The following is a 22,243-nucleotide window of genomic DNA, read 5'->3' as shown; positions in this document are numbered from 1 at the left end:
TCAGCAGGGAGTCTCCTTCTCCCTCTGACCCTCTTCCTTCTCGTGCTTTCTATCTCTCATTCTCTCTCTCTCTCAAATAAATAAATAAAATCTTTAAAAAAAATAAAAAAAATTAAAAAAAAATAAAAATAAATAAATATTCTGCAACTTGTTTCAAGTGGAATCCAAACACTGAGCATGATTTAGACGGTCATATTGGTACCCTTGGCCCGGCCTCAGGAACTGATTTTGAGCTTTCTGACTGAAGCTCAGAGGGAACAAAAACTTCCTTTACCCTTGAAAACAGAAATAAATTCTGGATCTGCTTAGCACTTCTTGGAAAAAAGGCAGAGTGGAAAGAGAAGCTATCTGGTCAAGAGTCATTTTGCTGAGCTCGCTCCTGAGGTAGGACAGAACCTTCAAGAACTGAACTGCATGATAGACGTGCAGTTCAAGATGATGGTTGGCGGTGAAAGTGCTTATCAGTGGAATATGTGGGGTGATGGTGATTTAGATCAGGGGAGAGGGGTACAGTGTTGTTGGATATGCCATCACATTAGCCCAAAATATTTTCAGTATCCCTTCACTTTCATACAAAACCTGTCCACTGTGGGTCACCATAAAGTCCCTTTCTTACTTTTTCTCACGGTGGGTCCTCACTCATCTCTATATACTGCCGCTGTGTTCTGCCTTCATCATGAGTTTGTCCATTCCCTCTTCATCCTCTGAGGGCATTTCCAGACCAGTGAGTGGCAAAGAACCAGGCAGAGGTTAGTAAGTAGGTGACCCAGTGGGTATCAGCACTGAACAGCATGAACAGGAAGAATCTGAAACTGTGGATCCTTCCAACACGGGAAATCAGGTCGAAGCCAGCCTGCCTCCACCAACTCTGGGAGGTTGGTCGATCTCTCGACTATTAGTCCAATCATTCATTGATCTGACTTGGGTTTGCAAGAGACTGCATATCAAAACCTAAAGGGCATTCTGTAGGTCCGCACTTTCTAGTGTAGATACTGTTTATTAAGTTTTCTTGAATCTGACATTTGTTCAAGGACATATGAAATAGACAAGGGTTTTTATAAATGTTCTGCAGCAAGTGGGTCCTAATGGCCCCTCTGCTCCTCCACCCCACCAACTCAACCGGGTTCAGTGAGTAATACAAAATTTATGGTATGGAATCTTGGGATAGGCTGGTAGCAGAATTGATGGGATCCTTTATATTCTTAGGATGGTCTAAATATTGACTGAGCCCATTCACCTCAAGTTTAATATGTATTCCAAGGGTTGGGAGAGAGAAAGAGGAACCACAGATTGATTTGTCCTAATCTTGAATCTCCTGGCTATGGCTCTCTTTCAAGGTATTTCTGGCTTGAGAGGTTTTGAAAAAATTCTTGCACTTCCTGAAATGTAATGCTTCTTGGAATAAGGAGAGGGCTGGAAAGGATGGATATAATGGATCTGCCCTCTATTCAGTGCTATACCTTTTTTTTTTTTTAATTTGTTTGTATTTGTTACAACCTTTTAAAGCAGAATGTGACTTGAGCACTACATTTCCACTCACAGAACTTGCTGAGTTACTTCTTGAACAGCTTTACAACATGCCTAGGTAGGCTTAGAATTTCGCTACTCTAAACAGCGCTCTTCTTTGGAAAACAAGCCCTATACATAGTTACTCCCATCCAGTTGGTTCAGTTTAACTACTAGTTTCTAGAGGCCTGGTACATGCAGTTGATAACTCCAGGGGATAGAAGATTTAAAAAGTAGATCCTAGATAGTGATACACTTTTAATACATTTCTAAATTATACCACAGACATTATTGGTGCAAGGACAGACACATAGACCAATGGAACAGAATAAAGAATCCAGAAGTAGACTCACTCATGTATGTATGATCAATGGATTTACCATTATGATTCAGCAAGAAAAGGATGGCCTTTTCAACAAATGATGCCAAAGCAGCTGATGTCCTTGGGGTGGGGGGCGGGGATGAACTTTGGCCTCTACTTCATAGCATGCACAAAAATTAATTCAAGATGGCCCACAGACCTAAATGTGAAAGGTAAAACCATAAAGTTTGTAGAAGAAAACAGCAGGTCTTTATGACCTTGGGCTAGGCAAAAATTTCTTTCAACAGGACACATAAAGCACTAATCATAAAAGAAAAATGTGATAAATTGGACCATGTGAAACCTAAGAATATCTTAGTTTTTAAATTATGCCATGGGAAGAATTCATAGCATGTCTTCAAGGCCTGTAACAGAAAAGCAGGCTGGAAATCTTCCAGGTACTCTCCAGAATGTGCCCCCAGACAAAGACCGAGGGCTCCACTACCCGTTCTGACGATGGGGAGATGAATGCAAGTTAAAATAAGTAGTTTGTTGCAAGGCTCAGGCACTGAGACCTCACAGTAAAAAAAAAAGTCTTACATTCCTTGTGTGTTTTTAATATGAGAGGCAGCTTTGTTCCCAAGCCCCTCCACAACTGAACACTAGAGTATTCTTCTCGGAACAATCTCTTGAGATCCCCTGGGCTTTGAGGTCATCCTGATGAGTCTGTGTGTGGGAAGGACAGAGCCACGCGGAAGCCCGCGGAGAGGTGAGCGAAAGGAGTTCAGATTCCAGCCAGATCCAGTTCTCCGGGAGCCCCGCCCCTGGGTCCCAGGACCCTGGAGGAAGCCTGGGGTGGAGTCAGGCCAGACCGAGCCCTTTGTGGGGTCCCTAGGAAGCATGGGAGACAGAACCAGAAACACACACAAACACAGCACGACCATGCTCACCCCATCCACATCTGCAACTGAAAAGCCAAGAAAGACCCCTGACCAAGATAGATGCTTCCTACCGGGTTAGAGGAAAGGAAGCGCAAAATATATTTAGAGCTTTTGGAACTTTGTTTTGCACATTCTTACAAAGGGGAAAAAATAAAAATACACCAGGGGATTAGAAAAAAAAAATCAGCATCTAATACTTTTAGATGAGTGGGAAAAATCTTATATGCTGGAGTCATTTCCTTTCTGTTTCAAAAAATTATTAGCGTGCTGGAAATAGCCTGTTGCAAAAGGGGAGATTTTGTGTCCTTTGAATGCTGATTGTGCCAGAAAATTTTCCAGGCCTAAAGGGGAAGTCGTCCCTTTCCCAGGATACTGAGGCAAGATGACCCCACAGTTAGACGTTTTATTTGGCTGGAAGACCCAAGGCAATGGAGAGCTGAAATTCAGAGGGAATGATGAACTCATTCATTCAAGAACTGGCGGGGCCCCCAGCAGTAAGCAAGCACACTGCTCTCTCTCTCTGTTGCTTTCAAAAGTGCTGCATCTCAGAGCTGGACCCGCAGGTGGGGTTACTTGCATGAGCTCCAGGTAATGTGTAAAGGATCAAAGTCCTGAGAGTTTCCCGTGACATCGTATTTAGGCATTGGGTGGCTAATTAGAGCTGGTCAGCACTTCTTCCATAAAAGGCCCCATTGTAAATGTTTTAGGCCATACGGCCCCGGCCACAGTGGCCAGACTTAAGGCATGACTGTGTTCCAATAAAACTTAATTTATGGACACTGAAATGTGACTCTCTTATAATATTCGCATCATAAAATATCCATTCTCCCCCCCCACCCCTCGCCCCCAACCATTTAAAAACACAAAGACCTCTTAAGTGCCAGGCCAAAACAAATGGCAGGCCCAATTTGGCCCATGGGCCATAATTTTGGCCAGCCTTTTAGAAGCAAAAAAATGCATCCCGTTGATGTTGGTCCTGTGTAAGGACCTTCTTGCCAGAGGGCATAGATAGGACAGAAAAGGCCTAGAGATGGGTTCCAGAATTGGGGGGGGTGGGCAGGTATGGCTCTGGGCTCTCGCTGGGTGGTCTCCTACGTGCTGAGGCTATCGAGGCAGTGCCTTGACACGTTCCCCCACTTGCCAGTGGCCCCTGCCAGGGACCTAGACACTTAGAGCCTGGGAAAGAGCTGTGTCCTTGGACACCCTCGTCACACACGACAGACCTGTCACTGCTGTTGTTTAACCCACTGCCTCCCTCAGCTGAGAAGAAAGCCCTTTCCCCCTTCCTGCTGGAGCCCCAGTCCACTTCTATTCAAAGGTATCTCTTGCGGTCTCCCAGGGCACACGGCACTCTGCATTTCTGTCTGAGATGAAAGTCGTCATTCCTGCCTGATTACCTTGACTTGTCGATCTCAGATCCTAAGGCTTCTTAAAATAGGGACTGCCATCTTTTCTAAGTGCTCAGCACATTTTCAAATATCTTCTTAGATTTTTTTCTTTCATCACCTAAGGAGCAGTTGGTTATTACCCTCTCCGCCAAAAAAATAGAAATTCTGGTAAACAGGGGTGCCTGGGTGGCTCAGTCGGTTAAGTGTCCCACTCTTGATCTCAGCTCACATCTCGATCTCAGGGTCAGGAGTTCGAGCCCTACATTGGGCTCCACACCAGGTATGAAGCCTACTTACAAAGAAAGGTGGAGGGGGAGAGAAATTCTGGTAAGCAAAAAGGAAAAACAAACATTTTGGAACTAAATTTCATTATATTAATAGGAACATCCCCAATAATGCAGAACAACTGGTAAATTTAAACCATTAAACATGATTTAAGGGAGCAGAAAATTTCATAAACAATACATTTTTCTTCTACTGATTTTTGTTTGTTTAGATGTATGCATTTCCAAAGCAGAGCTTAAAAATCATGCTAATGGCAGGGGGTGCCAGGCTGGTCTTTGCAATTTGCTTTAGATAAGGCACAGGAGGGACAGCCTCATAAATAGAATCAAGTATTTACTTCCTAGTATGCTAATGTTACAGACTGTTTAAAAAGATGTGTTTGGCTTTGCATTCTCTCTTGTAGGTCCTTCCATTGTGACACCCCCCAAGGACATCCGGAATGTCACTGGCGCCCAGGTGTATTTGAGCTGTGAGGTCATCGGAATCCCAACCCCAGTCCTCATCTGGAACAAGGTCAGTGACACGGATTTCAGGAAGATCCCCTAGACTGACGAGCTCCTCTGTCGCCATCCAGTGATGGCAATAATCTAAAACCTTTAGCCTCTTCTATTCCCTGCTGCTCCTCGAAGGTGAAACCCTGCGGCGATCTTCCAGACACCTCCCCTGGATCTACTGAACGATTTTACTGACCTCCAGAACGGTCTCCACTCTGCTTTCGTTGTCAGTGCCTGAGCATGGAGCCTTAGGAACTAGAAAACTGTAATGCTGAACACAAACCCACCCTGCGAGTGTGTGTGCGTGTGCGTGTGCGCGTGAGCGTGTGTGTGTGTTCCCGTCGAAGACAGTAGAGCATAGTGGTTAAGAATGTGGATTCCCTAACCAGATCGCTAGAGTTCTAAACCCGGGGCTTCTTACCCTGAGCACTATTAACATTTTGAACCAGATGATGCTTTGTTGTGGGGGCTGCCCTGTGCCCTGTAAGAGGTTTAGCAGTGTCCCTGGCCTCTAGCGGCTGTACGCCGTGCGCCACCCCCAGTGGTGGCCAGTCAAAAAGGAGGCAAGACACCGCCAAATGTTTCCTGGAGGAAAAGTCCACCTAGAGTGAGAACAGATGCTCTAAACCTCAGTTTCCTCCTCTGTATGATGAAGGTAGCATATAATTTTTGTAAAGATTGCATAGAGCGATGCAGGCAAAGTCCCTTGGCTTGTGCTCAGATACATAGTTAACACTCCCTTGATGTTAGATGCTGGTCCTGGAAATGTTTCCCTTCATGTGCCATTATCTTGTGTAACTGTCTTCACATTTGAAGGATAACCTAGTCCCAGCATGTCTGTCTGTGGAAGGGAATAGAAAACACTCATTTGCCAGATCAAATGATACTTCACAGTCATACTGTACATTATTTTCCATGCTTTCCCTTTTTGCGCATTTCGACTCGGTCAAGCCTCACAACAGCGCTATGGAGTAAATGTCATCAAACTTGCGCTAACGAAAAGGAAATAGAGTTTAAGTGAAAAGGCGTCACCAGATACCCCTTTTCAGCTGGTTCGCCCTCCAGCAAGCCCTCAGATGCTGTCTCAATTATTTTGTTTGCTGGTATCTGACCAGAGGATCAACATCTGGAATTCCAGAGGGATCTTGGCTCCCATGGTCAGAATCTTTATGTTGCAAGTTATAGAAGCTCCCTTCAGACACCCTGAGCAAGAGAAAGGGAGGGTGAGGAGTGGTGATTCCAGCCTCTAGGGCACCTGGATCCAGATACACAGTGTGGTGAGGACTCTGTTCTTGACTCTTGGCTCTCAACGTGTTGGTCTCATTTTTTTTTCCTTCTACCTCCAAAAGCTGCCGCCACACCTTAGGCAGCGCTGTCCTTGGCAGCTCCAGGCTCACATTATCGCCCCTTGAAGACTCCAGAGGAGAGAGAGGGCTTCCCTTCTCCCTGCTGCACTGTCAATCCCGTGGAAGGACTCGTGCCCAGGTTGGGTCACCTGCCAGCCTCTGGCTCCCCCGTGTGGCCAGAGGGTGCATCATCCGCATGGGGCGGTCTGGTGGAAGTGAAATCAGGGTGATTCCAAAAAATGCCTGGGGGGATGGGGCGCCTGGGTGGCTCAGTTGGTTAAGCAACTGCCTTCAGCTCCGGTCATGGTCCCAGGGTCCTGGGATCGAGCCCCGCATCGGGCTCCCTGCTCGGCAGGAAGCCTGCTTCTCCCTCTCCCACTCCCCCTGCTTGTGTTCCCTCTCTCTCTGTCTCTCTGTCAATTAAATAAATAAAATCTTTAAAAAAAAAAAAAAAAATGCCTGGGAGCAGGGGTGGGCAGAGACACCACCGGCTGCATTACAACTGACCTTTACAGCTGCAACTTCTGTTAGGACAGTGAAGGGGTGCCTGGGTGGCTCAGTCGGTTAAGCATCTGCCTTCGGCTCAGGTCATGATCTAAGGGTCCTGGGATCCAGCCCCACATCGGGCTCCTTGCTCAGCGGGAAGCCTGCTTCTCCCTCTCCCACTCCCCCTGCTAGTGTTCCCTCTCTCACTGTGTCTTTCTCTGTCAAATAAATAAATAAAATATTTTTAAAAAATTAAAAAAACAGTAAATGATAATGGTAATATTAGGAGAAATTCTCCAAAGATGTGTAAAAAGAGTTCAGAATCTCCCACCTTCCACTCCCTGGAATACCCAGCGTGAACTGCCCTGGGTTTTAGCTTTCTATACCCTTACTTGTGCCCATACACCAACACGTATCCCCAGTATGTGCAGTGAGGTAGGAATAGACTAGCATATTACTGTGAAATCTGCTGTTCTCGATAAATACCTCATGGGCATCCCTCCAGGTCTGCTTCTCAATAACTACAGGAGATTCCAAGTACGGGTGTACCATAATTATTAAACCATTCCTGTATTGTTTCTGTTTCCAGTTTTTTACCACCTTAAATAATATACGAGTATATGTGTATCCTATGTGCAGGTGCTTTTATTTTTTCCCCCTGTAGAGGATAGTTTCCCCAAAAAGATACATGACTAGGTAGGTCAAAATATTTGTTTCATGCTAGTTTTAAGATATTCTCAGATTAATTTCTAAATAGACTGTAGCAGTTCACACTCTCCCCAGTAGTGTATGGGAACCATTATCCGGCATCCTCACCAGCACTGAATATTGTCCAACTTTTTAATTTTTGTTAATGATGGGTAAAAATATCCTTTCATTATTGCTTTAATTTCCTTGACTACGCTGAGGATATTTTTTTTCACATTGTAGTATTTAAATTTCTTTGTGGTTTGGCAATCTTTTTTTAAAATTTTTTTAAAGATTTTATTTATTTGAGAGACAGAGTGAGTGCAAGGGGGGTTGGGTGCAGAGGGAGAAGGAGAGGCAGACTCTCCATTGAGCAGGGAGCCCAAGCTAGGCTCGATCCCAGGACCCTGAGATCATGACCTGAGCCATAGGCATACGTACAGTGTATATTAGTTTCAGGTGTGCAATATAGTGATTCATCAATTCCGATCATCACCCGGTGCTCATCACAAATACATTCCTTAATCCCTATCACCTGTTTTTACCCATTCCCTACCACCACCACCTCCCCTCTGGTAGCCATCAGTTTGTTCTTTGTAGTTAAGGGTCTGTTAGGGGTACCTGGGTGGCTCAGTTGGTTAAACATCCAGACTCTTGATTGCAGCTCGGGTCTTGATCTCAGGGTCGTGATTTCAAGCCCTGCGTTGGGCTCCATGCTGGGCATGGAACCTACTTTAAAAAAAGTCTGTTTCAATTTGTCTTTTTTTTGTCCTTTGTTCCTTTGGTTTCTTAAATTCCACATACAAGTGAAATTATATGGTATTTGTCTTATTTCACTTAGCATAATACCCTCTAGCTCCATCCACGTCATTGCAAATGGCAAGATTTCATCCTTTTTATGGCTGAATAATATTCCATTATGTGTGTATGTGTATACACATCTTTATCCATCTACCAGTGGACACATGGGTTGCTTCTATAATTTGGCTATTGTAAATAATGCTATTAAGATAGGGATGCATGCATCCCCTTGAATTAGTGTTTCTGTATTTGGGGGGTAAGTGTCCAGCAGTGCACTTACTGGATCATAGGGTAGTTCTTTTAACTTTTTGAGGAGCCTCCATACTGTTTTCCACAGTGGTTGCACCAGTCTGCATTTCTACCAGCAGCGCATGAGGGTTCCATTTTCTCTACATCCTCGCCAACACTTGTTTCTTGTGGGTTTGACCTTAGGCCTCTGACATGTGTCAGGTGGCTTCTCATTGTAGTTTTGATTTGTATTTCCCTGATGATGAGTGATGTTGAGCATCTTTCATGTGTCCGTTGGCCATCCATATGTCTTTGTTACAGAAATACTGTTCATGTCTTCTCATTTTTAATTGGATTACTTGTTTTTTGGGTGTGGAGTTGTAGAAGTTCTTTCTATATTTTGAAGAGAATATTTTCATATTTGTGTGTTATATGAATTGCCTGTTCAAATATCCTTTACCCATTTTTCTGTTGGGTTGTTTCTAACTAGTCTGTGGCTTTTTGTACATGAGAGATATTGACCCTTTCTTGCATATTACAAATATTTTTTTCCTAGACATTTTGTCTTTAATGGGTTACAGTGGCTGGGGATCTTAAAGTTTCAACAGACATGTATTTATTTCATCATAAACCTCTTCTGAAACTTCACCAAAAAGGCACAGCAAATATATTCTATACTGCATAAATGTCCTTTAACGGTGTCCTGAAATTCAGTGAACCCCTTGAAATGTATTCACCTGTAAGAATCACACTATTTCATCCTGCTTCTGTAACCACTAGCACTTTTCATTATTAATTGCTTATCTGCAATAGCAGGATTTAGGAAGATGTCACAGCTAAAATACAAGCAGAGAGCTGAAATGACTTCCTGGGTCTCCCTCTGATTCTCCCCCTAGTTGAACCCTCATGGCAAGCAGTGACTGCTAGGTGTTTTTTTCTGCCTAGATTTCTAAGGTTCAAACTCTGAAGCACTTCAAGCCCATTGCATATCTGTCAAATTGTCTCAGAAGCCACTTTTCTCAGCCTGCATCCTTTTTTTTTTTTTTCAAACTATAAAGCATATTGATCAACAAACTCCCCTCACATAAGGGAGCAACAGAATGTGCCATATAAAAATTTACCATGTAATAATTCTTGACATTTCTTGTTTTCTATGTGGTGTGTAGCTTTTTACAATATATTAAAATATGAGCTGTTATATATACATATCCACTTTCCAATCAAATGCTTGACGAGAACAGTTTCTCTGTATGAAGTGGATCAGGTTAACTGGCACAGAATGCTCGTTACCAAGAGTGACATAATCTGAGGACCAACAGTTCAGTTGCTGAGATTCAGTATTTCATGCAGTAGTGTTTTTCTGCTCTGGTCCCATACAAAGCTCTTAGAGAATTCTGAAATTCACTTAAGACCAGAGATACATTACTTTGGCCATTGAATCAACCCACCATTGTTAAAACCATTTTCAAATATTTCAAAATCTGCACTAGCATGAACTGTTTTTGCCAGCTACTGGGGAAACAGAAGGAAAAAAGATGCCTACTAAGTTTATCTGTTTTGTCTTGCTAGCACTTCTGTGCGAAAAACACTAAGATAACTGGTTTTCTCTCATAGTCGCAATAGAGGGAAATCCCAGGGGGAAAAAGCAAGCAAGCAAAATCCAGGCATTCGAAATCAATAATGCCAGGGTTTGTTTTTTTTTATAGAGTAGGAGTTGGCCTAGATCCCTCGTGGTTTTCAGAGCCCCAGCCCTGGTGTCACGCCGCAGAAAAAATAAAGAGTAGGTTTGAAGTTGAGAGAAGCAGCCTAACGGACTGTGGTGGGAGTGGGATCATGCGGGAAGAAGTAACACGCATGGAGAGTGTCCACACTGTCAGCTGGGCTTCTGGGACTCAGAATTTGCTTAATAATGAAAGAAAATGAAAACTACCTGTGAGATTGCAATATCAGTAAACATCAACCTAGCTCTTATTAAAGGTGGCCTGGGATGGAATAAACAAGCACTGCTTCGTGTATCCCTTTAATCTTTTTTAAACCCATCCTTGTCACAAGCTTTAAAATACTTTGTGACTCAGCAATTCCACTTCTAGAAATTTATGCTAAGTGTGTATGTACAGAAGTTTTACAAATAAATTTTATTTTTCCATAGATTTTTGTGTTATTTTCCAGTTTATATTATGAACAGTTCATGAGGGGGGAAATTAGGACAGTGTTCACTGTTACCCTCAAACCAAGGAAACTGAATGTCTTCTTAAGCCATCCCTACTCTCGTCATGATGCACAGGGGTGGGCAGCAAGCAGCTTTTGTCATAAGAGAACGGTGACAGCGTGTACTTGACAGGCGTTTTTGCTCACGAGTCCTTAGTAAATCATTAGAATGAACCCCTTAGCCCTCAGAACAAAAGGAACAGTATTGGTTTTGGACTCAACCTACTGTTTTCCATTATAGAGGTGGTTGCAGGACTTGGGCTCCGACGAAAGGTCCCAAGAATCAAACCTAGCACTTGGTGACAGTTTGTCAAACACGGCGTGACAAGCAAGAAAAAGCACAGCAAAGAAAGGCAGAATTTACAAGGGCATGAGTGAATGATGGTAGTCAGTGACAGCAAAGTATGACGGTGTGTATTCCCCAAGCATGCAGAAAAATACATTAGTTTAAAATATATAAACTTTAGAGGGGGGCGCCTTGGTGGCTCAGTTGGTTAAGCGACTGCCTTCGGCTCGGGTCATGATCCTGGAGTCCTGAGATCGAGTCCCACATCGGGCTCCCTGCTCGGCAGGGAGTCTGCTTCTCCCTCTGACCCTCTTCCGTCTCGTGCTATCTCTCATTCTCTAATAAATAAAATCTTTAAAGAAATAAAATAAAATATATAAACTTTAGAGGGAAACTGATAGGAAGAAATAAAGAAGATCTATATTTAATTATTCAGGAAAGGATAATATGGAAATTGCTGGGTTTAATCCAGTTAGAAAGTCTGATGTATGCCCTGTACAGTCTAAGAATGTGGCTACTTCCAAGTTGATAATTCAGTGCAGAAAACTCAAGACTATTTCCTTTTGTTTTTGTAGGTAAAAAGGGGTAACTATGGAGTTCAAAGGACAGAACTCTTGCCTGGTGACCGGGACAACCTGGCTATTCAGACCCGGGGTGGCCCAGAAAAGCATGAAGTCACTGGCTGGGTGCTGGTGAGTACCAAGGCTTGGCAAGGATTTCATTCCTAGGATTAGACACAGCAAACCTGGCAAATGTGCCAGATGTCCTGCCAAGCTGAAAGTATGTGCCCTGGCAGCCATACCTCTTTGGAACAGGCCTACCAGGAAACTGCTACTCCTCTTTCAGAGGGAACTTAAAAAAGAGCTGAGATTGGTTGAATGTTTTAGAAAAAAACAACAAATAAATGAGCACTAATTTTTTCTTTTAAGAAATCAAAGCAGGGGGCCCCTGGCTGGCTTAGCAGGTTAAGCTTCTGCCTTCGGCTCAGGTCATGATCCCGTAGTCCTGGGATCGAGCCCCACATCCAGGGAGCCCGCTTCGCCCTCTCCCTCTCCCTCTGCCTGCAGCCCCCCCCCCTTGTGCGCTCTCTGTCAAATAAATAAAATCTTAAAAAGATAAATTCAAAGCAGGGGCGCCTGGCAGGCACAGTCGGTAGAACATGTGACGCTTGATCTCAGGAGTCATGAACTCAAGCCCCATGTTGGGCCTAGAACTTACTTTAAAACACACAAAAAAAATTCAAAGCAAAATCTTTACAGGGTACTAAATGGCCCGAGCATTAATTATTTTAATTAATAGTTATTTTTATTTGACCTTTGATACTTCTAAATTGTACTTATACCCTATCAAGGTCTTCCTCAAACTGGTATGTGCACCTGTTCACAGTTCTTAAGCTATGTAGTGTGATCAAAAGCTGTCCGTGCTGTGTCCTCAGAGTGTGAATCCTCCTGGCAGAACACCCGGGGCAAGCTGTCCATCTTGCAGCACAGAACCTGCACTCTTTCTGGCAGTATCTTTGCTATGAATCCCTGATTCATCCTAAGAAATAATGACCTAAGTGAAGCCACAGGGAAGAGAGGACTGCCATAGAGGAGCTAAAGGTCCTTTTTTTCCACAGGTATCTCCTCTCAGTAAGGAAGATGCTGGAGAATATGAGTGCCATGCATCCAATTCCCAAGGACAGGCTTCAGCATCAGCAAAAATTACAGTGTTTGATCCCTTACAATGAAATCAGTGGAAAAAGGTAGGTAATAAATCTCACAACCATTTAAGGACTAGTGCTTTTGTTTAAGAACAGAACAGAACTAAGGATGAGAGTATCCGACATTGTTCTTATGAAACTGTTATTCACAAAGGCATGCCATCAAAATGGAGAGCACAGGGCTCTAAAAGAACATTTGGATGGCTAATGGAATGCTACTGTTAGGATGATGATGCTTTCACCTTACCTCACATCTCAAACTTGAACGGAATGGCTTCTATTTCCTCTCTCTATCCACATGGCAGTCTTCCTTGGTGTTGCAACTATGACATTAAATTTCCATTTTAAAGTAAATGATTATTAAAAAAAAATAATAAATGATTGTGAGCAATTCTGGTCCTTCACTTTGAGCTTTTATAAGAACAAGCCAGAAGGGAGAGTATACTGGCAAGGACCCAATTCTCTTCTGCTTCACCATCAAAAAAGCTTCCTCTCAAGCACCTCTCCTAGCAGCGTCAGGGAAGGGCTATTTTACATTTATATACTTCTCTTAGACCGATGTCTGAACTGGCTTCTCGTAAACCAAAAACTAAACAAAATTTACTATCCGCATCGCCGGCCCATCCCCCCGTGCAGATTGCTCACCTGCGGTATGGAAGGAGGAAGTATCAAGTAAACACAGGCTTGGTCAGACTCTCCTCGGCCAGGCTGTGTAAATCCAGGTGACAAAACAGCAGGAGCTCAGCGTCATGTTTGCGTCTTAGCTCTGCCCCTAATTATCCTCCACTTGGAATGCTGAGTGAAAGCTTCATGGCCGAGGAAAGTTCCTAAGCCTCTCTCCATCTCAATTTGCTTGTCTGTGAAACAAGCTCTTCCACTTCTGTTAACAAGGTCCATGGCTTATGCATAGCCCAGTACAACAAAATCCCATAGCTCACATTCCAAAGAGCATTCTACCCTCTCATTTGTACACAGTTACTCACAAACCCTTTAATCCCCACATTTTAACATCTTCATTTATTTGGAAATACTAAAAAGTACCTAAAGCTCAGAAAGTCAACCACATCCATATCTGTAACTAATTTTCACCTTTTTCTTTAACTAGGTGAAGGTGCTGACCTATAAACCCGCAGAATATACCCGTCTGCATCACTGAAAGTCCTGGATAACTACAGCCCTGTTCTTGCCTAATAACCAGTTTCTTTTCCTCCAATCCACTAACACTTAGTTATATTCGCTGGTTTCACATAGAGGAAATCCAAAATGAAGATAACACATCAAGACTACAAAAATTTATTGTCTATTTACAGAAGAAAAGCATGCATGTAATTAAAATCAATAAAATGCTTTCTCTCACAATGCAGTACTTTTTTTAAAAAAAATCTTGAAGAAACAAATATTTACAAGTATCTTGAGACTCTCTTAAAAGAGCTAAACACTCATCATTCGAGGTGCAATACTCATAGACATAAGTTCCTGAAACAGCAGTTTGCACGCATAAGGCATTCGCACCAAAGAAATCTGGGGGGAGGAGAAAAAGGTAATTAGCAAAACTGTATTTGAAGTGACCCCACTTCCCTACCCCAGAAAAAGGTATAAGGTCTTGGTATTGTAGATGATAAATAAGGGGTGGTAACACTCATCCTGCTACCTGGGCTTGTGGTTCTTTCTCCTGAGAGGCTTTGGTATTTCAGCCTTCCTGCCAGACATAATTTATATTCACCCTTCTCAAAAGATTTCTTTTAAACTCCTTAATTTAAAATGTTTAAAATGCCTTGTACACACCCTTATTTCCAAAAGATGACCAGCTTAGAGAAACTATCCCACCAAAACTGGTTTTTAGAAAAAGCAAATTATCTTTCTCATTTAAAACTAGGAATCTTATACAGGTATTAATCAAAATTGTGAAAATGCCAATCTGTTCCACCACAAGGAACCTGCCTGGATGATGAGACCAACATGGTTATATCCTAAACAAGTATCAACTGCCAATAAGGTCTACACACCTGGGTTTTATTGCGGCAGCCCCGGCATTCATACGTATGGGTCCTCGTGTTAGCAATCGCCATTATTCCACAAAGATTGCAAACATGAACCTGATATGGATCTGATGCCTCAAACAATCTTTCCCTTAAAAACTGGGCTGCTCCATGGGCAATCTGACAATCTCGTTCCATTTCTCCAAACCGCAGGCCACCATCACTGTTAAGGAACAAAGAACAGATTTTTATAAAGCAGCTTCTCCATGAATGAGTCTCCCAGGCAATCAAGCCTGAAATAAATGTACATTGGCAAAAGTAATGGAAAGAACAGGTGAATGGTAACAGGTTTCCCCAGTATAGAAGTGAAATGCACTGTTCAAATGGCCAAAAGTGGATGGTGATGGTTTCCTTAACAGTCTCAATATACAAAATACATAAAACCAATGATTTTCTAATAGTATTACCAAAAAACAAATCATCAGTCAACTTTGGAGGATGACAACTAACTCATTTGAAAACTGGTAAATAAAGAGAAAGAATCAAGCATTTATCCTGCCTATATGAACTATGTCACAAGATAACCAGTTGAGGAAACAAAGTTTCTCTCTCCAGAAGTATTCCAGCTATTAAGTAGAGAAATGATAAAATTAGAATCTCAACAATTTGCAGTCCCCATTTAATTAAGGGCTTCAAGTAATGATCATACATAGCTGCTAAAATTATAAAACACAACCAGATACTGGAAATATACAACACTGCCTATAAGTATTACTGCAAAAGAATGCAATCCTTCCATTTCATCAAATCTCAAGACCTAACTAGCGGTTTATAAGAAAAATAGAAATGTACAGCCCAGGAATGCAATCAGCAAAATCCAGAGTGTGAGAAACCCTCCAGGGCAAACAATCCAGTTTCTTCAACAAATCAACTGCAAGGAAAAAAGGTTGGAGGGCAACCTATAGATTTAAAAACAAAACAAAGCAAAACAAAAAAACCCAACTGCAAAGCACAGACGTATTTGTATCCTGATTGAAATCAACAAACCTATTTAAAAATCATCCAATCAGGAAAATTTGAACATCAGATACTTTATCAAGGTTACAGGTGACCCCTGAACAATGCATAAGGGGCGCTGATAAATACAAGTGATTCACTGAGATGGTTTCAGATTCTACATCACAGCTAACCTTTAAGAAACTACAACTTGTTTTGGCATAGCATCAAAAAATAATATCCACAGTCACCTAAAAAGGCTATTAAAATATTCCTCCCCTTTCCAACCACGTATCTATGTGAGGTAGGATTTTCCTCATATACTTAAATATAAAAAATACTGCAATGGAATGAATGCAGAAGCAGATACAAGAATCCTGTCTTCTAGTAAGCCTGCTCATTAAAAACATTTGCAGGGGCACCTGGGTGGCTCAGTTGGTTAAGAGACTGCTTTCAGCTCAGTCATGATCTCGGGGTCCTGGGAATAGTCCCACATCAGGCTCCCTGCTCAGCAGGAAGTCTGCCTTTTAAGAACATTAAGGAGGGCGTGTGATATGATGAGTGTTATATGCAACTGATGAATTACTGAACTCTACATCTGAAATCAATGATGTACTGTATGTTGGATAATTGAATTTACATTAAAAAATTTAAAAAAAGATTTGCAAAAAGGTAAACCAATGTCACTCATCACTAAATTTATTTGGTAAATATATTTTCCATTAAAAGTGTTATTTATGTTAATGTGCAATGGGCTTATTTTAAGATTTATTTGCGCGCGAGAGCATGCACGTGCACACAAGCAGGGGGAGGGGTAGAAGGAGAGAGAATCTCAAGCCGACTCTCCAGTGAGCACAGAGCCCGAGGCATGGCTCGATCCCAGGACCCTGAGATCATGACCTGAGCTGATAAGAGTCAGATGCTCAACCGACCAAGCCACCAGGTGCCCCCTTACTAGTGTTATTTTTTAATAAATTAATACTTCAAGTCTTACTTTTAACTTCTAACATGATTAACATCAAAAGATATAATTCAAACAAAAGCTGAGGGGTCCTGGAACCAAGAAATTTGAGAACCACTCTTTCGTAAATATATGCTGAAACATATTTATAGAAGAAATATGCCTAGGCTTTGCTCAAAAATAATCAGGAATTGGTAGGAGTGGGGAGATAAATGTAGTAAGGTTGGCCATTCATAATTATTGATGTGGAATGACAGGCATATGGGGGGGGGTCTCATTATACCATTATCTCTATTTTTGTATGTGTTTGACATTTTTCATTAAAAAAAAGGCTAGTTAATAACAATGACGGTGATGCAGCTCTCTTACCGAGATCTACCCTCCATGGGCTGTCTATTAAGGATCTGAATAGGTCCCCTGGCACGAGAATGAATCTTATCATCCACCATATGCTTCAAACGCTGGTAATATGTGGGGCCAATAAAAATCTGTGATGTGATTTTTCGACCAGTGAACCCATTGTACAGGACCTGAAACAGATTTTGAAGTACAGACTTAAAAATACTAAATATATGTGCCCAGACTATATGATTTCATTTATATGAAAACTGAAAGTAGACAATATAAAATCAAGAGACTGTTTACCTTGGGGCGGAGGTGGGGGTAGTAAATGGAAGGAGACATGAGGGGGCATCTAGGCCTAAAGGCGTTCTGGTAATTTTCAAAATCTGGGTGCCAGTCACACAGGTGTGTTCACTTTGTGTGAAATAAATTCATCAAGCTGTACACTTATGATTTGTGCACATATTTAAAGCATGCATCATACTTCAATAAGAATTTTTTTTAAAAAAATCAAACTACACACATATAAAAAATAGACACAGCTACTAATGTAAGAGCAAACATACCTCATTTCCTCTAAGATGGTAGCCATAATCAGATAATAGATTAGAAATCTTCTGCACATTAACAGCATCATTAAATGGAGTGGCATCACCAATTTCACCCTTGTTAGCGGATACCTTTTTTTAAAAAAAAGTAGTCTTTAAAAGCTGAATCCTTCTGTTGTCCCTTATAAGTCTTTATCAATAAAAATATATTCAATTTAAAAAAAGCCTTCCTATATAGGGAAGATTTTGAACATAAAAATCTATGTTATGGAAAGCCGTAATATTTTAAGTTTCATTTTATTAATATCTTAAATGAAATACTATTTATAACAAACTACTGAAAAAATTAAAACAACTCAATTATAAGCTTTCAAAAAGGAAGCTATCTACAAGACCAGATAAAAAAAGAGACTCCCAACTATTTCCTATGGCTCAAAGAAAATGACATTTTAATGTCGTAAAACCAAGTCCCCCATGTGTTAGGACATAGCCATTCTACCTGAACAAGATACTTAAAAATAGATAACCTCCACTGAAAGATGCATGAATATAGCTAATAATATAGCTATACAATTATTAAGTTCACATTGAACTAACCACCAATGAATTAACTCCTAATCTACAGAAAAGAACCAGTCAAAAGGATAACCATATATGTATGCAGAGATTAGATGTAGTAAATTTTACAAAAATTCACAAATTTTTGCTGGGGGTAAAAAAACCACCACAATCATAACCGACTTAAAAGCAGGAAAATAAGTATCATACTAGCTTTTTCCAACAAAGAACCCAGACTCAAATATGAGAGCAATCACCTATCATCATTTTGGAAGAAACATCAGTTTGGAACATATTTTTAAAGAAAATCTCTTACCTTCCCTTGAAGACATTCAATCAAGTGACCAATAGTCATGCGAGAGGGAATGGCATGGGGATTTATGATGATATCAGGGGTGATACCCTCACAGGTGAAAGGCATATCCTAGAAAGAAATTTTTAAAAGGAGACAACTCTCTCAACTACAAAACTGGAACTGATCCCCCCCCCGAAGTTTTCTATGTCCTCAATTCTGTTCAACACGCTCTGTTCATATTCTTATTCAACACTAAAAAGTCAAGCCTCTATCACCTTTGCACAGGCTTGACTTTTTAGTGTTGAATATGAACAAGATTCAATAAAATGTTAAACAGAACTTTGGGTTGGGGTAAGGGAGATACAAGATACCTACCTCTTGTCTGTACTGAATACCACAAGTACCCTTTTGACCATGTCGACTAGCAAATTTGTCTCCAATCTGTGGAATTCTAACAGAGCGGACCTGAATTCATATAAAAATAGATTAATTAACTTAAGCCAAACTAGTTTACTTTTTTTTTTTTTTTTTTGGTAGGCAGCAAAGCAAAGTTTATTGAGTGATAGTACAAAGCTCCCAAAGAGGGAGGAGACCTGAGAAGGTTGCCCTGGTTTACTTTTTATAAACAGCAATATGAAAAAGCTACACTCACCCTTATTTTACAAAATTTATATCCTTCCTGGTTGAGAGTTACCATAACCTGATCCACAATGCCCGTCTCACTAGTTCTCAGAAATGTGCTACAGTCTCTCTTGGTATAGCGTCTATTAGTGCCCTCCAATTCATCTTCATTTTCAGGCAAGGTGACTGTTTTGCCTATAATAACATCATCTCCTGATACACGGACTCCAGGAGCTATCAAACCATCATCGTCCAGCTTGTCATAAATGGCATGCCTCATACCTATGAGGAAACAGACATGGAATTTTCTGAAATGGTACTACTATATAAAATATTTAAAATGTCACATAATCCGGGGCACCTGGGTGGCTCAGTTGGTTAAGCGTCTGCCTTCAGCTCAGGTCATGTCAGGGTCCTGGGATCAAGCCCTGCGTCTGGTTCCTGGCTCAGTGGGGAGTCTGCTTCTCCCTCTGGCCCTACCCCCCAACTTGTGCGCATGCATGCTCTCTCTCTCAAATAAATAAAATCTTTAAAAAGTCACATAATCCTTCCAAAAGATTAAACCAAATACATAAATCAGTTCCAAGTCAGAGAAGTTCATAGGAATCTTTAACACCATGAACCATGTGTAGTAATAATACAATGCTCTTATTCCAAATACTACAAACTATTACGAAATTCTGAAAAACCACTGGACTAAGCACTGGAAAAATCAGATTATCTATATGCTGGGTGATTTTGGATAAGGGTGTTGCCATCTTCTGATCTCTTTTTTACATGAAAAAGAATATGCCCTCGGAGGGCCTAGGTGGCACAGTTGGTTAAGCATCTGACTCTTGGTTTCAGCTCAGTTCTGATTTCAGGGTCATGAGATCAAGCCGTGAGTCCTGCTCTGTGGGGAGTCGGCTTGGGTTTCTCTCTCCCTTTTCTTCTGCCCCTCCCCACCCCGGGCTCATGCTCTTACTGAAATAAATAAATCTTTTAAAAAGAAAAGAAAAAGAATATGCCCTCTACGCATATCCTCACACAGAAATTTTGAATTTCATCTTATGTAATCTTAACTCCACTGGACATCAATTCACTACTACACAGAACCACCCACAGGAAACGGAATAGAAAAATGACTTAAAAAACAAAACATATTTTACTTCACACAATACCATTAGAAGTCAAAACTAGCAGATACACATATTTCCCTGGGACATCCCATCCATCCCACTGCATACACAGTTTTTAAGTGTCTGTGAACATTGTAACTAGATAATAAGTTTGAGTTTTCTAGAAGAAACAAAAAGTGCTAGGTATCACTTCGTTTATCTGTTAAATGTATACAAATATTGTGGCTAGACAAATATTATGGTCACACTACAGTGTGGAGAGGGGGGGAAGTTCCCATGCAAACATATAAATGGAGGGAGAGTTCAGAGTACAAGTAAGAAGGGCTGTAGTGTATCACATGAAATTACATGACCTCTCTGATCTCCTAAATACCCTCTTCAATGCAGGATCTACCAGGATGGAAGGACCGTAACAAGCCAACTCCTATGTGTAAAGACTTTTGGCAAACACACATTTTCTTATGTATGAGCTCTAAGAATAACATGAAATCATACTCCCATGTGACAGGGGGCAGGGGAAGGTATTAATTAGGACAACCATGTATGTTGACTTTATTTTTTTTTTTTAAAGATTTTATTTATTTATTTGAGAGAGAGACAGAATGAGAGATAGAGAGCATGAGAGAGAGTGAAGAGGGTCAGAGGGAGAAGGAGACTCCCTGCCGAGCAGGGAGCCCGATGCAGGACTCGATCCCAGGACTCCAGGATCATGACCTGAGCCAAAGGCAGTCGCTTAACCAACTGAGCCACCCAGGCGCCCCCATGTATGTTGACTTTAAATTCCATAATTTAAATGTCAGTATCACTTACCCTGGCATGTTTCACGAGTTGGCTTCTCAAAAACTTCTTCTTGATCAAATCCTTTTTTAGATTCTTGTTCTTTATATGATCGATAGAAGACAGACCTAAAAACACATGGTTATAAAGATAACTTCTATTTTCCTTTTTATAAAAGAGCTTAGAACATACCGATACTTTTCACTTAATTGATACTTGGAAGACAATTTAAACCATTAATCTAGGACAAGCGTTTACTATATTGAGTCTAAGTTAAGTCTTAAATGCTGTTACATGGGCCACACATATAGCATTTGACCTGTAATCTTAACACGGCTGGATTATATGTGAGAACAGGAAGGATCTGAGGTCATTAACTGCAACCTCCTACCTAAAATAAGGATCCCTTCCATAATAAACCTCAGAGATGGTCACTCAGGATCTGCTCCAATATTTCTAGTGAGAAATTTATGATATTAAGCTATCATGCCCACCCTCTGGTCCTAGTGCTATTCTCTGACACTATACAGAAAAAATCCATCTTCTAAATTTTCAGTTTTTAACCAATCTTCATACGCTATGTATTTCAGATTGTCAATAAAATAATTGAAGGATAATTTTTAAAAGTTTGAAAAAAACCAATAGTTATTTATGGGTCCTAAGATTAATAGGTTTATTTTTATTTCTTTAGACATTTCTGTATTATCTCAATGCTTACCAAAAAAGTGGGGGGTGAGGACCTCAAAATAGTAGCATCTGAAAATCCTGAGACACAAGAAATAGTGTCTTCAATCATTCATGACATCAACCAGGCCTCCTGTTTTCTGGAGTAAGGCACTGATTTCACCACACTAAACTCTATACAGGTATCTATAGAACAGTATGTGCTTGCCATATATTCACAAAGCTTCATGAATGGAGGCAAAAGAGTAAATATCTTAACAGAAAAATTTCTCTGTTGTCAGATCAAAATTTCCTTCAGCCTGACCTTCAAAACCACTAAAAAGTTCGGATACATACAAGCCAAACCTATTTTTAAAGAACTTTTTTCATTTTTTAAGAACTTTTTTTAATTAAAGTATTAATGTTTGCACTGTATCTGTGTTTTGACAACTACCGTAAACAGCTGACCTGAAAAAGCCTCTGTCTACAGCTGAACGATTCATGATAACAGAGTCTTCTTGGTTATATCCCGTGTACGATGCAATGGCCACAATGGAGTTGATACCTGTAAGTGCACGTAAGAGCATACATTATAAGCCTCATCTGGCTTATAGTTGAAGATTGTTCCTTTTATTTATTTATTTTTGAAAAGTTAAAAATTCCTTAAGTTTTTTATTCCTGGTACCACTACCACAATTTACAGGGCAATATACCTGATATAATGAA

The 22,243-nt window shown here is 41.0% G+C and overlaps 2 protein-coding genes across 3 annotated transcripts in view; one reads left to right on the top strand and one right to left on the bottom strand.

The window, feature by feature from the left end:
- The window catches only part of IGFBP7 (insulin like growth factor binding protein 7), a 69,882-nt gene extending 55,864 nt beyond the window's left edge, over positions 1-14,018 (top strand). The window contains exons 2-5 of the mRNA XM_027597931.2: positions 4,825-4,934; positions 11,533-11,649; positions 12,576-12,701; positions 13,765-14,018. Of these exons, the coding sequence (XP_027453732.1) occupies positions 4,825-4,934; positions 11,533-11,649; positions 12,576-12,686 (338 nt within the window). The 3' untranslated portion in view covers positions 12,687-12,701; positions 13,765-14,018. The remainder of the gene's footprint in view (positions 1-4,824; positions 4,935-11,532; positions 11,650-12,575; positions 12,702-13,764) is intronic.
- The window catches only part of POLR2B (RNA polymerase II subunit B), a 45,624-nt gene continuing 37,319 nt past the window's right edge, over positions 13,939-22,243 (bottom strand). For both annotated transcript variants that reach the window (XM_027597929.1, XM_027597930.1), the window contains 9 exons: positions 21,986-22,082; positions 20,888-20,982; positions 18,991-19,241; positions 18,714-18,803; positions 18,360-18,467; positions 17,504-17,617; positions 16,965-17,125; positions 14,666-14,861; positions 13,939-14,180 (listed from right to left, as the gene is read on the bottom strand). In XM_027597929.1, coding sequence (XP_027453730.1) covers positions 14,091-14,180; positions 14,666-14,861; positions 16,965-17,125; positions 17,504-17,617; positions 18,360-18,467; positions 18,714-18,803; positions 18,991-19,241; positions 20,888-20,982; positions 21,986-22,082 — 1,202 coding nt within the window. In that variant the 3' untranslated portion in view covers positions 13,939-14,090. The remainder of the gene's footprint in view (positions 14,181-14,665; positions 14,862-16,964; positions 17,126-17,503; positions 17,618-18,359; positions 18,468-18,713; positions 18,804-18,990; positions 19,242-20,887; positions 20,983-21,985; positions 22,083-22,243) is intronic.

This window comes from Zalophus californianus, chromosome 2, assembly GCF_009762305.2.
Source record: "Zalophus californianus isolate mZalCal1 chromosome 2, mZalCal1.pri.v2, whole genome shotgun sequence".
Lineage (NCBI taxonomy): Eukaryota > Metazoa > Chordata > Mammalia > Carnivora > Otariidae > Zalophus > Zalophus californianus.
Note: the sequence above shows the minus strand (reverse complement) of the source record. Positions and strands in the feature narration are given on the sequence as shown.